The sequence below is a fragment of the Amphiura filiformis genome, chromosome 19, assembly GCF_039555335.1.
Source record: "Amphiura filiformis chromosome 19, Afil_fr2py, whole genome shotgun sequence".
NCBI classification, from domain to species: Eukaryota; Metazoa; Echinodermata; class Ophiuroidea; order Amphilepidida; family Amphiuridae; genus Amphiura; species Amphiura filiformis.
In genome coordinates this window covers 41,557,271-41,571,392 of record NC_092646.1, presented here as the reverse complement: position 1 = coordinate 41,571,392, position 14,122 = coordinate 41,557,271, and the positions used below count along the sequence as shown (strand labels likewise).

The 14,122-nt window shown below is 39.2% G+C and overlaps 1 protein-coding gene across 1 annotated transcript; it reads right to left on the bottom strand.

The window, feature by feature from the left end:
• Window positions 1-2,207: 2,207 nt before the first annotated feature.
• Window positions 2,208-13,630, bottom strand: LOC140141320 (uncharacterized). Its single transcript, XM_072163156.1, has 3 exons — window positions 12,174-13,630; window positions 4,768-5,793; window positions 2,208-3,739 (listed from the first exon to the last, which is right to left on the bottom strand). Exons 1-3 carry the CDS (start codon window positions 13,011-13,013, stop codon window positions 3,515-3,517), a joined length of 2,091 nt encoding a protein of 696 aa, XP_072019257.1. The 5' UTR covers window positions 13,014-13,630; the 3' UTR covers window positions 2,208-3,514.
• Window positions 13,631-14,122: the final 492 nt, after the last annotated feature.

Sequence of the window (14,122 nt, the reverse complement as noted above, 5' to 3'; positions counted from 1 at the left end):
TAACTGTAGTCCAAATTACATTCAAAATCGCCTCCTGTGACGATTATGGAAAGCCATTGAGGTCATTACGTATGCAATTTAGATTTCCAGAAAATCCCTAAGTTTTCCGCCCATATAGCCGCTGAAAATTGGCTCAAGATCCAAAAATATCATCATAATCCACCCAATTTCGTGCGGCCTCGTAAATGCAGGATAAATCGTCACCCATTTCGGTGTTTAATATCTATGTCTCTCTTATTTTCATCGTTTATACTGGGTACATTTCAGGCCTGATTACTCGTGTACTGATAGATAGATGCAAAGGAATGCTATGCTTTTTGATGGAGGTGTTGATGGGACATGTTAGACACTTATAATGTCAATGTTACACGATACGATTTGTAATTCCACTGAACATGCTGAACTACACTGTAGTTTTGTCTTTGCAGTCTTTTTGGACTAGGCCTACTTCCAGGGCCTACTTGTGATAACCATGATCATGGGCGTGGCAATCTCGAGTGGGTGGGCAGGATCGGAGGGACGTGTCCCCCACCCACCTTTCGGTAAAATGACCCATTGTTTGTTCTTTTCAGTCACGATTGTTCCCCAACCAACGTTTAGTGCCAAAAGGGTTCTAATTTGTCCAGGTGAAACTTCCGCACTCAAAACAGGGTTCTTGAAAACTTTTTAAGGCAGAACCTTTCACGGATCACAAAATTATAATCACACCAATTATCTGTGCAGCTCCCCAAATTCCATTGGGTGAAGGAAGTTTTTGATAACCAAACAACTAATTACCGATTTTTTTTAAAGCAGGCGGAAACCGGAGATCCCGGAGAAAACCTGCGAGAGCGAGCATGGAATCGGGATAAACCAAGTGCACATGAGTCCTTGGGCCGCGCCGGGGCTTGAACCCGGGACCTCAGTGGTGCAAAGCGAGGGAACTATCGCTGCGCTAACTCGCCCTCCCCAAATATTTGAAAACATGATAAATCGAATGGGCTATTTCAGACACTCCAGTTCAAATCCACACACCCCGTATGAAAGACATGGTCTTAAAGGAGTATTTCGTGATCCTAGCCGTCCTCTTTTTATGACATTCTTCAGTAGATATCCACGAAAAAACCTTGTTCCCAAAATTTCAGTTAATTCCGATTTTGCGTTTAAGAGTTATTCCATGATTATGTGTATTACACTGCTCCATAGACAATGTGTTGTAATTTAGAAACGAAATTCAAATTTCACGATATCTTTGCTGAACGAATTAATCTGCAAGAATTTTTTTTGTACATAAACATTATGTAGCCAGAGGTTTCCAGTGATATAAAAATCTCAACTTTTTTAGCAAAAAGTGTTGGGATGATGCTGTGGATCACAAAATGCCCTTTTAACACGGATATTGGAACGCAATAATGTTCCAATATCTGTGGTCTTATCTTAATCTTCCACAGTACAATATGAATGGGTATATGAATGGGCGACTCCATTTGAAATCTACACCCTTCGGCCTCTTTATGGGAGATTAAGATCATGGCTTCCATAGGGCCTATGGATTTCAACTAGAATAGCCCAATATTTGTTATGATTTGAAAAGATTGGCCCATTTTATTTACACAAATGTGAAATTATCGCATTTTAGAGCAGCGTTGCTGATAAAAATGCAAATGAATGACATATCTACTCAACAGCTTTCTCCAAAGAAGTTCAGCTTTTTAGAGGGCGCTTAACCACATTTGTGTCTAGGCCGGCATAGTCCCCAACCACACCACTCTTCGTCATACATACATTCTCCCAGCCACATTTCCCTAACATAAAGGGAAATTTAGTTTGGCAGAGGTGGGGTTCGAACTCACGCCGCACCGCTATCGTGAATTCTGAATGAGCCTAGCGCCTTAGACCGCTCGGCCACATGAATAATTGTTGGTATCCATCTTGAAACTTTTTTGAAGATATAATCGCAACTTCAACAAAGGCTTACCACGTGACAAGCAAAGACAGAAAACGTACCATATTTTGGAATTTTATTTGCTTAGGGACTGTTCACAAACACTTGTTAGGGGGCCTGATGCAAAAAAGGGGGGTCTGAAATTTTTGACCCTTCTAAGGGGGGCCTGAAAAATGACCAAATTTTCCTGGGAAAATTGAGTTTATATGCTTTTCTATGGGGTTGACCCATAATTTTCATGTCAAAAGGGGACCCTGAAATTGTTGAGGTCTGTAAAGGGGGCGACACATTTTGCGATGAAATTATTTTGCATCAGGCCCCCCCTACAAGTGTTTGTGAACGGTCTCTTAAAAACATTAATGCGTATTAATAGCGCTAAATTGTTGATAACTGCGTGTTCTATATACAGAAATCCGACAATAAATGGGCCTCTCATACATGCACAATACAATTATTGATTTTGACTCGCCGGGCTAGCTGCACGTGCTACTCCTATATTATATACAGTATATGGAGCCTACCATTTTTCGTGTATACACGGTCTGGATTTTTGATTTATAGGAGAAGTCGACGTAGGTCCCCAAAAGTTTCTTACAGATATTGGAGATTAGATTCCCATAAAGACGAAACAGCAATTTTTAGTGGGGACCTACGTAAAATTTACATAAAATTTTCACCATCAATCCACTGTTCATTTCCACTAAATTCAGAAAATAATTTGGGGTGTATAAAATTGAAATAAAATTCTCTGCTTTCTAAACCACATAAACTGTAGCACCACTGGGTATCACGAATCGTCAAATATTTTTTTTATACATATGATGCTTCAGTTTTTAGACAAAAAATATTTCTTTGAAAACCCTCCCACTCGGCTATTTTGAAAAGGTAATCAGGCTTCCTCAGCATGTGCAAGAAAATAGCATTACAATTTTTCTTATTCTAGCAGCCTTTTAGAAATACTGGTGAACCGCGTCCACTGCTGGTCCCCAACCGGATCTCCCGTCCCCGGCTCCCGTCTTACCTACAGCAGTACTCGCCATACGCCAAGTGTTTCTAGAATGCTGCTAAGTGCTTAGTGCTAAAATAACTTACATTTTTAATGCTAATGTATTGCACATTCTAGGGAAGCGTGGTTACCTTTTTGAAATCGCCGAGTGGGAGGGTTTTCAATGAAATATTTTTGTGTTAAAACTGAAGCATCCTATGTATAAAAGAACATATGAATATTAACTGCACATCATATATAACGATTCATGATACACAATCGTGCTAAAATCTATGTGGTTTAGGAGGCATATGACAATCGGATCGATAAAATGGGTTTTTCGATTTGATAAACCTGGGTTTTTACAATAAAAAAAAACGTGTTTTTCGAATATGATTGTCATAGTTTTTGATAAACCAAGTTTATCGACCAAGAAACCTACTGTCAATTCGATTGTCACAGCTTTTTGTTGTTGATAAACCTGTTTTTTCAATCGAAAAACCATGTTTTTCGAATTTGATTGTCATAGTTTTTGATAAACCAAGTTTATCGACTTGTTATAGGCCTACTCTCTGAACCTTTTTGTAAATTGGCTGTGCGCTTATTCATGAGTGATGAGGTCGCCATCCATTTTTGAACTGGGTAATAAGAAGTTTATGAAGTGCACTCACTCCTAGTTCGTCCATCATTTTATTGTCTAAAGAGACAAAAGTGTATCCATCTATATTGTATTCTCTGAACTTCTTCACCACGGCATCGGGAATGTTCAATTTCTGAAGTATTTCGGCTATATCTTCTATACTCAAGTGACACAACTCGGTCGGGTATGCCTGTGAGAAAGGAAGTAGAAACAGAAGTGCTAGTCTCCTCAGCAGCCAGTTTGGTTCCGCTCTCTCCACTGGCTGCTGAAGATACTACAGAAGTGGTTACTTTCTTGGGACCAGGCTCGGCGCAAGGGTCAGGTAGGGGTATTAGGCAAACTTGGCCTTATCGTGCTTATAGCTACACTCATAGAAAAAAGAACCTTTTTCTTGGCTACAAATGCAAAACTTTTTTTGGTTCTACAAAGAACCCCATTGGCTTTCAATTGGGTTCTTTGTAGAACCAAAAAAAGTTCTGTAGCCAAGAAAAAGGTTCTTTGTAGAACCTTAAGCTTGAAGAACCTTTAAGGAATCTTTATGAAAGAACCCTCAAAAGTAGAACAGAAAAAAAAGTTCTTTATCCAAGAAAATGATTTTTAATACCAAAAAGGGTTAACACTACTTTTTACTTTTCTTAACTTTATGATGAGTCCCTGAATGAATAAATTAGAATGTCCCTAGGCCTATTTAAAGCTTTAAGGTTCTTTATAGAACTTTTTAAGGTTCTTTTTAGGACCTTACCACTGCTTAGGGTTCTACATATCAGGACAAAAAAATGTTCTAAGTTGAACCTTTTTTTCTAAGAGTGTAGGGCCTTCTTCTCCCCCAAATTAGTTAACGACAACCAGCAACATTGACCCGGGGAGATATACTCTAGCCTCAAGACCCCCTTAGTTTTGCCAACTTTTACGCAAACTTGCCGGTTGGATGGAACGCATTGTTTTTTTCAAAATAGAACTAGTCTAATACAGAACACACTTTGGGACTGTACAATTACAATTGAACCGCTCGGCAGTTTTTAAGGAAACGCATTTTTTCTGAGTCGAGTGCCCGAGAACAACTGCCTGACCCTCATACATTTTAACATTGAGCCGGTTGTGTATTCAAATAGTTAACGTCTGTACGGGATTTTAAATAGATATACGGGCGTACGATATGTAATGTAAATCGCAACCTCTTTATTTGATACAGAATGTCGCGGGTCTGGTAACACTTACCGGCGTCTTGGTATGTTGAACCATTGGCTGAACCACAAGTATTGGAGATGGTTGCTCTTTTTCAATGTTTGCAGACAGGTCAACGTGTGGGTTGCGATTAGAAGTATTTGGTCTAGTACGAGATACTGGTTTAAGTAGTGGCACGGGTGGTGGTCGATTACCAGATGGCCTTGGTATGTAAGGTTCAGTTGCACGAAGACTAGTGTGTGTTGTGGTGTCCGAAGTATTTTGTCTCATATGAGAGGGTGATTGAAACCCGGGTGGTGGTCGATTACCAGATGGTCTTGCGTTCTGAGGTTTAGTTGCAGGAAGACGAGTATGTGGTGTGTGATTCGAAGCATTTAGTCTCTTGGGAGAGGGTGGTTGGGGTGGTAGCTCGGGTGGTGGTCGATTAGATCTACCAGATGGCCTTGGGGTCTGAAAACTTGCTGCAGGATGACCAATCTGTAGTTTGGGATCGGAAACAGTTTGTTCAATAGATGGTAGTTGAGATGGTAACTTAGGTGGTGGTCGATTACCAGATGGCTTTGACTTAAAGAGAGGTCTTGCTGCAGGAGGAGCAGTGGATGCAATTGGAAAAGGAGTATTATGTCTGGTAGATGACGCTGATATGGGCGATGGAACAGGTGGTCGATTACCAGATGGCCTAGGATTTGGCGATGCGGTAGGCTGGTCTTGATGTTCATTTAAAGTTGGAGGCGGGTCATATTCATCGGAGTCGGAAGCAGAATTGTCAATATAAGTAGAAGGCGGGGGCAATTGTTTGCGGAGAGAAAAGGGCAACGGTGGCGTAGAAAAACTGATTCCAGGTCCTGTAGGTGTTGGAAGGCCTCCAGTTCGGTTTTGGCTGCGGTGTTGTGTGGAGGCTTCAACATCAGTGTCAGAGCCTTCGCTATCCGCGATTTCACCAGATAATATCATTTCCTTATTTGGCTTCGGTTTCTTTCCTTTCCAAGTCAGTCGACTTATGAGTGCCAATGACTCGTGTTTTATTTTCTGGACTGGAGTCAGAGGAGGCGTGTATGACTGAAAGTATTGACAAAAAATTAATACAAATTAATTTAGCAAGAAATTAGGCACATGACATGATTTGCGTTCGTCATCAAGCCGATGACATGTCGTTGGTGACATCATGAGGCTTCAATCCTCTTGATTCTTATAATATACCGTTCCGCCTATATTCCGACTTCCCCTGGAGCATAGCCTGAATATTAACTATATAGTAACAAACGCAGGGCGCATGCGCAAGCCGGGAAGTTCAAGCTTGCTGTAGACTCGGTCCTACACCACATTTCGCCAAACTGCATTTTAGAAACGCTTGCTGTTAGAATAAGAAAAATTTTAATTGTAATTATTGCACAGGTCACGGCGACCCTGTGACCTTTCCGGAAAAAGCCGAGTGGCAGGTTTTTCAAATAAATATTTTCTGTGTAAAAACTGTACCATCAGATAGGTAATGGAATATATGAATATTCAAGTTAACTGTACATCTAGCAGCATGTAGACTGATATTGGACTCTGTCATATTGACATAAGCTTAAAAAGTTACCTTTTCAGAGTCTGAGTTGAGCAAAGACGTAGCTTGCGACGCCATCACGGCGTCTTCATTCAGCGTAGTGATTACACTCCATCTATGACGATCTGCTGCCACTTGACCACCCAGCGGGTGGTCAGGTGACCGGAGGAGTGTAATCACTACGCTGAATGAAGACGCCGTGATGGCGTCGCAAGCTACGTCTTTGCTCAACTCAGACTCTGAAAAGGTAACTTTTTAAGCTTATATTATAACTGTACATCTATCACAACAATTTTTGATAACAACTTGCGTCACAATTGATCTAGTATAGAAGGTAGAGAATTTATTTCAATCTTATATAGCCTACGCCATTTTTTTTGGAATTAAGTGAAAATTAATTCTGTAAAAACTGTAATTTTTTTATGTAATTTTCACATTAGACCCGACAAAAGATTGCCGTTTTGTTGTTATGATAATCTAATCTTTTGATTTCGTAAATAAAATTAGGGGTCTAATGTGGATTTAGGATGCAAACTGGAACAATCCAATGCCTTGTCAAAAGCATTTGCTTCAAAATGGAGTTCGGATGCACTTCGTAATACAACTTCCGCCACTGCGGGAAACCACATGCACAGCAGAGCACGTGGCCGATATCAAAATCGATTTTATGTATTGTGTATGTAGGCCTATTCATAGGACCCTCGTATTAATTGTCTCTATGCGCTTGAGAATTCAACCGCAATATAAATAATGGTAGCTTTATTATAATACACATTAATGTTTTAAGCAGATAAAATTCCAAAATATGATGTAGTAATGAAGTTGCGATTTATTAATATTATATGTTTAAATTTTCACGATGACACTATGAAGTCCTTCGTGGTCGAGCGGTCTAAGGCGCTGGTTATATGGTATACATGATAGCGGCGCATTGCAGCGTGGGTTCGAGCCCCGCCTCTGCCTAATTAAATTTCCTTCTTTTTTTAAATTTCATATTATGTTAGGGAAATGTGGCTGGGAGAATGTATGTATGGCGAAGAGTGGTGTGACTCGGTCCTTACACATTGTACACACATACTCACCGTATATGATACGTTTGCAACGCCCCGACTCAGGTGTCAATTTGTGGATTAAATTAAATAAAATTAAATATCTTTTTTTCTATATGTCCGTCATTTGAATTTGGGGTTGGAAGATACCTTCCCCTAAATAACAGCTAATAACAGTATTGCGAACCATCAGCATCCATGGTTCGATGTAGAGAGTCTTTCCTATTCAGAGGAGATATTGCAATTACACACCTTATTACCTTTTAACATTAACCAATGACACTAGCACGTAATTCCAGTCAAGCACCAATCTTTAATCCTATTATTGAAGAGGATAATAAGCTTATACTTATGTATGTATAAGTCTTTGTTTGCTTTGGCTAAATCTTGTTCAAGAGAGGACATTCCTGAACCTCGTTCAGTTGGGGATGATTTGAAGTGACCGCCAATTATGACCATTTGATATTTAATACCATGTACCAGTAATGTGGAAAAAAGAAATAATGTAGTGCCAAAATAATGTACCCTTTTACGGAAGGAGCAAAGTTTAACAAGTTATAACTCCGCTTCTGCAGTACGAATGTCAGCGGCGAATGTCAAGTTATTATTTCCCAGTCTTTAAAAAAAAATGCAGGCAGCGGTGGGAATCGATCTCGGTACCTCGCGGTTAAAAAGCACTGTGCAAGACTACTAAGCTAACTAAATATCTGTTGTGCGATGCTTGACATTAATCTTTTAATTAGTAATAAAAGAAGTATATAGATTCTTATTTAGCGGTCAAATTGGATAAAAGGGGAAATATTTGTCCCTGCTCTAAAGAAAATATAGGTTAGAAAATTATCAAATAAATTTAAATTAAAAATTGAGATTTTATATTTCTTTCTTTCACGAGGCGGTATTATCACAGACAAACACTGTATAAGCTAAAAACTCGACCCTCATCACTAGATGCTGTCATGGCTCAATGGTAGAGCATCAGACTGCTAATGTCACTATCGTTGGTTCGAGTCCTCCTGCCAGCAATGGTGATATTTATGATTTTAATGTTACGCTGCAATTTGTTTTATTTTTTCGTTTATTTATTTATTTATTTATTTATTTATTTTTGTTTATTTATGTAAATAATTTGATATATTTGAAAGAGGTATTTGAGCAATTTTATAATCCTATGGGGTCATTTTGAACCCCCACCCCTCCCAACTTGCCAAACGCACAACACCTATGAGTTTGCATCATACATGTCATCATCATAAAAAAAAAAATTCTATCTATACACCAATCCGAGAAGCGTTTACTGTATTTGGCCCTCTATTGACGGCAACACAGATGTACCAGAGCGGGAGATTTAATTCGTAATTCAATACTCATGATTGTGTATTGAATATCACTATTGTGTACAATTCCGGGTACAATTCTGTATAGCACACAATAAATAATGGATGGAACCCCCGACCTCGGGACACCGCAGTTTTACATCGGGGACACCGCAGTAATGGCGAAGTCGGATAGGTGTATACCTGACGCCGGCAGCGTAATTTCTTTCTGCAACCATAATGGGCCGCAATATATCACTAACCGCATAGTCCGAGGCAAGGTTCATTATTGTCATGGTTAGGGTCTTAGGGTTAGGGTCTTATGGTTATGGTTAGGGGTTAGGGTTAGGGGTTATGGTTATGGTTAGGGTTTAGGGTTAGGAGTTAGGGTTAGTGTTAGGGTAAGGGTTAGGGTTAGGGATTAGGGTTAGGATTATATTCGTATTTATTATACTAGTAATAGTATATTGTGTGTATGCAGTTTTAACCAGTTTATTCCGTAATCAATAAGTATCATAAACAAACACCTTTCTGGCACAACGAATCATAGCATAGTCGTGTAGGCATTATACTATGGATACAAAGGTTGTGGGTTCGAACCCCAGGTAAACCGTTATAGAATTTTAATTATATCGATTTCTATATATTTTATTAAGTAAGAGGAAATAATAATGGTAATAAACTCGTGTTATATCTAGCCTCATAGGCCTATTAATTACATGTATGTACTATGTGTTATCGCATTGCGGCCCATTATGGTTGCAGAAAGAAATAACGCACGCCGGCAACTAGACTACTATACAAAAAAATAGTATCAACTCTTTCCTGCTCAATCAATATAATACTTGCAAATAGATCATAGTTTACTAATCTAATCCTGTAATATAGACCTGTTATATCACCTGTATTTGCATGTAGGGCCTAGAGTCTATACATGGTTTGTTATGGTAGGGATTAGTGTCCGATCTCTGTAATGTAATGTAAATGAAGCATATTGATATGCAGGAAGAATCGATCAGGGCGCTATCTATTAGGGAAAGATAAACACTATTCAAAATATCAATAGACAAGAAGAAAGGGATGTAGAGATTTGTAATTGAGTCATGCATGATTTAACAGAAGGTTCTTTCCAAAACCCAAACGTAATGGTTTCTCCGTCTCCCGGGGAATTGACTTGAAAACATTATGAGGATTACTGAGTTAATTTTTGAGGACAAAAATCATGAAATTGATGGTGTACGGGAATTTTGTTATGGCTAAGTTTTAGGCCAAAAAAATATGATTTTTTTCGAAATTTTTTTTGACCAAAAATTCGACCCTTTCTCGCTTATCTGATGAATTTTCAACTTCTTTTTGACATATGTGCTAGATATGACTTTGGTGTTTATATTCCCTGAAGTAATTGGTGTAATTTTGCTTAATTTTATAAAAAGAAGTGATTTTCTGCATGGAGTCGTTTTGATATTCGGCTTTGTTTACGTTTCATAACCAAAACTGAATTTCCCGGCTCGCGCATGAGCCGTGCGTTTGTTACTAGTTAACCTGAATATGGAAGTACCCCCTCTGTTTATTTGCTTTTGGGCTACTAGCTGCAATGAACCTTAAGGCTCATTGCAGCGAAAAAAATATGTCGGCCGTTGTTCTAGAATTTTAGAGCTAATTTTGTATGTTATGGCATGGCAGATTTAAAGGTCTGCAAACCTTGATTTTCAATGGAAAAACAACAATAACCGAGGTTTGCACACTTTCGGATCACACTTTCAAATAAATTGCTAAGTGGCATTTATATTAATCCAAAACAATAACCAGTAACAAATTAATATCAAATTAATTGTGTAAGGTTAATTTAAAGAATGTTAAAATGGTTTTCCTAGGGGGGGGGGGGAACAGACTATATATGACACACGGTATAGGTCTAATAATATCTCTTTATTATGTCTTGAACAGGTTGGATTAGCACAGATGGGTATAACGGGGGACATTCAGCATGTTAATGGGAAGTTAGCCCCGCAGCGCCGCTTTAAAAGACTACTGCACTGGGACAAATGCGCACATATGTTGCCAAAGTGATAATGAATTTTGTCAGCAATGCATGGGCATAACTTGAAAATCAAGATGCGTCAAACTTCTGCTTCATTTGTCCAGGTTTGGAGTCGGATGTGGAAAGCGCTACCCCCGTTATACGTCTGTACCCCCAAAGAGGGGAAGGCACTTAAAGTTAATTTTGGATGGGCTATTCCATTTAAAATCCACACTACCCCTGTGGAAGATTTTGAAAATATCTGCCACAGAGGGAGTATGGAATGAGCTCCATTTGGGAATAGGCAGCTCCATTTGAATTTCATATAGGGGAAGGTGGGGCATAACGGACCCCCGGGGCAAAACGGAACCACCTGGAAAAATAGGCCTTGGCAATACTGCCGTCTATGCAAATTATATTGAGGAACACAAGTATGGCTACGAGGATTTACAACAAAAATTTTATCTGAAACAATCCACTGACATTCGAGCAAGATCGAGTCAAAAAATTACTACCCGTCTGGTGTAAGATATGTAGATGTTTAATGCACTGAAAGTTTACTTCATTAATATCGGATTCCCAAATAATTGTGTATATTGTAAACACGAAGGTACTAGCCATGAGCTGTATTAAGTGCATGGCCTATATGCTACGATGTATTATGCATGCAACCAATTTCTAAAAAATCGGGTATGGGGCAAAACGGAACCCTAGGTGCGGGGCATAACAGGGTTCCGTATTGCCCCGGGCGTTTTGTCCCACAGATGGGTTCCGTTTTGCCCCAATTGGACATAACTTGTCTTCACTCAAGGAAATGTAGGCGTTATCTAGGGGCCTACTCGAACATGGTAAACACTTCGCTGAAACATAGACATACAGATAGAATTAATGATTAAAAGTTAACCACTTACTCCACAGAGATGGTAGGCCTACTGAATATTTCTTTCTAATCAAATATTGGTCATACATATTATAGGCCTACTAGGCCTATAAGAAGTTAACCACTCACTCCACAGAGATGGTAGGCCCACTTAATATTGTAACTGAATATAGGCCTACATTATAACTAGGACTAGGGCCTACCGATGGAACAACTAATATAAGTTTGCACCCAGGGTGCCGTTTTGCCCCATAGGGGGGTTCCGTTTTGCCCCGATAGTGGGGCAAAACGGATTTGTTTTTGTTGAAAATATTTCTTCATTTTTATAAAAAATTGTAAGATTCAAGTTATATTGGTTAATGGTATATTAGAGGTAAATACAAACTTCAACTGAATATATAATTTTTACAGTCATATTACTTATGGTGACGTCACAGAGCATCCTCAAAGTTAAGTGTTCCGTTATGCCCCACCTTCCCCTACCCTCTGAGAAAGAGTCAACCTGGATCTTCCCCTAAGGGAGAGTGAGAATGGAGCTGCTAATGCGTTAATTCCATTGGAAATTCATAAAGCCGGTAGAGTGTTTTTTAAATGGAATACCCCAATATGAATGCAATCCAAGACTTACCACGGGTTCATATTCATTACTGTCTGAGCTGTCTGAGTCGCTATCTTGGGGGAATGGATGAGGTCTTCGTGGTAGAAAAGGAGATGGAGGAGGGGAAAGGCGGATGCTGAAATCATTTCCATCTGTTCGTGAATTCAATGGTGTCGGCTTTGGTGGTCTTCTACTAGCATGACAAGGGCTATGCAACGCCCCACTACTTATGGTGTCCTCTGACGCCATCCATCGAATCAGTGGGGTTTTAACGTTTGCTACGAATATGTCGTACTTCAGATCATCCTTGTTAAAAAGAAGATGCTTCACATCATGGGTATTTACTTCCTTCGCGACAAAACTCATATTCACTTGCGTTGATAACAGCAGCACCGATCTTCCGTTCGGTGATTTTCCCAACAAATAATCATCTGTAACCTGTTCTGTAAGTGTTAAATTACAATCGCGTGTATGAAGTTTTTCTATCAAGTGCTTCCCGTGTAGATCAGGGTTACCAAGACGCACTTCGACTGGAAGATTATTGGATGATAGGATCTCTCTCAAAGTAAGCGCCTCTCCATTTGAAGTCTGTAAATTTGGCACTGGATAAAACTTTCCCTCATATTTGAGAGGAATCTTCAGATGGATTCGTTGATTTGGATCCTGAACTGTGCTTGCGATGACGCTTTTTATCTTAAGTCTATGTAGAATGTAGTATTCTTCATCGGGAGAAAAACATAGAGCTTCATCTTCATCGTAGTATCCTTCTACGGTTCTAACATGAAATGGCGGGTCAAAGGAGCGGTTAATTTCGGATACAGATAGTGCATGTTCTGCAGACTGGTCGTCTTCGGTGAAGTTGCAAGCCATGATGACGTACTATGATACTACATTGGACTTGGTGCGAAAGGCACAATTCCACCTATTGGTATTTTAAATCATTGAAAAACGTTGAGTTTGCATTGTCCGATTTCAAAATTCTTGAAGATTGAGTAGCTATTCATTGGTAGATCACCAGCGCTGTCACATTCGGAGCCTTTATGAAGAGCACTCCATTGTAATTTCCTCTTGTGAAGGTGGCTTGGGAAAAGTTCCTTGAACTGCGTTTTCTCTTTTTGCTTACTTAAAAAAATCAAAGCATATGAATCAGGCTTACACTAGCAAGTGCCACGCCGTTGCAACGGTCGACCCGTGGTGATAAGGCAACAGGCAGGACTAGTGCAAAACTATGAAGAGTGTCATCGAGGAATAGTTCAGTGGTAGAACATCAGCACTGTCACTATCAAAGCTTATTTTCACCTTACATTATGGATTATATCCAATTATTTTGGAAGAGTTAACTTAAGTCTACACGAGAACACTGGCACTTGACTTCATACGTGACTGCTTCCACTATGAGACAGGAATTTATTCTCATTCCCAGTGGCATAGTCTAATAACCTCCATTCAACAATCTTAATTCTCAGTTGACCTCAAGTTATGGAGTATGAGTTACCAACACATTCAAAGCTCATTCTATGAGTGAACAAATATATGTGACCAGCTCCAACAAAACCCGGAACAAGTCGCCACTAAGCATGTTTTTGAGTTATAGGCCTATGATATTCCCATAAAAAATGAAATTTTGGAATTCTTAATTTCATGGTATTTGACTGTGGACTTTCAAATCCTTGAAATTACTTATTGAAGGTCTATTTAATCACCCCTATTTAATCCTGTGTAAGGCAGGAAACTAATTGGCCCATTACTCAGAATAGCAATTTGGCAAAAATATCAAGATATAATTTACAAAATAATCCATATCTTGAAAAGTATTGATGCTATTAATTATATAATTTTGGTATCATTTTAAAGCTTATTGTCTACATGTAGTGCTTAAATTTTTATTCAAATCATGAAATGTCAAAAATCCGACTTGTTCTTGGTTTTGTCAGAGCGGGTCACATATTGGAGACGAAAGAAATCGTGTCCTGGCAGGC

Coding starts and splice junctions, on each gene's coding strand:
- LOC140141320 (XM_072163156.1), bottom strand. CDS start 13,013: ATGGCTTGCAACTTCACCGAAGACGACCAGTCTGCAGAACATGCACTA. Junction 5,794..12,173: donor GTAATGAATATGAACCCGTG/GTAAGTCTTGGA, acceptor CAATACTTTCAG/TCATACACGCCTCCTCTGAC. Junction 3,740..4,767: donor TTCAACATACCAAGACGCCG/GTAAGTGTTACC, acceptor CCTTTCTCACAG/GCATACCCGACCGAGTTGTG.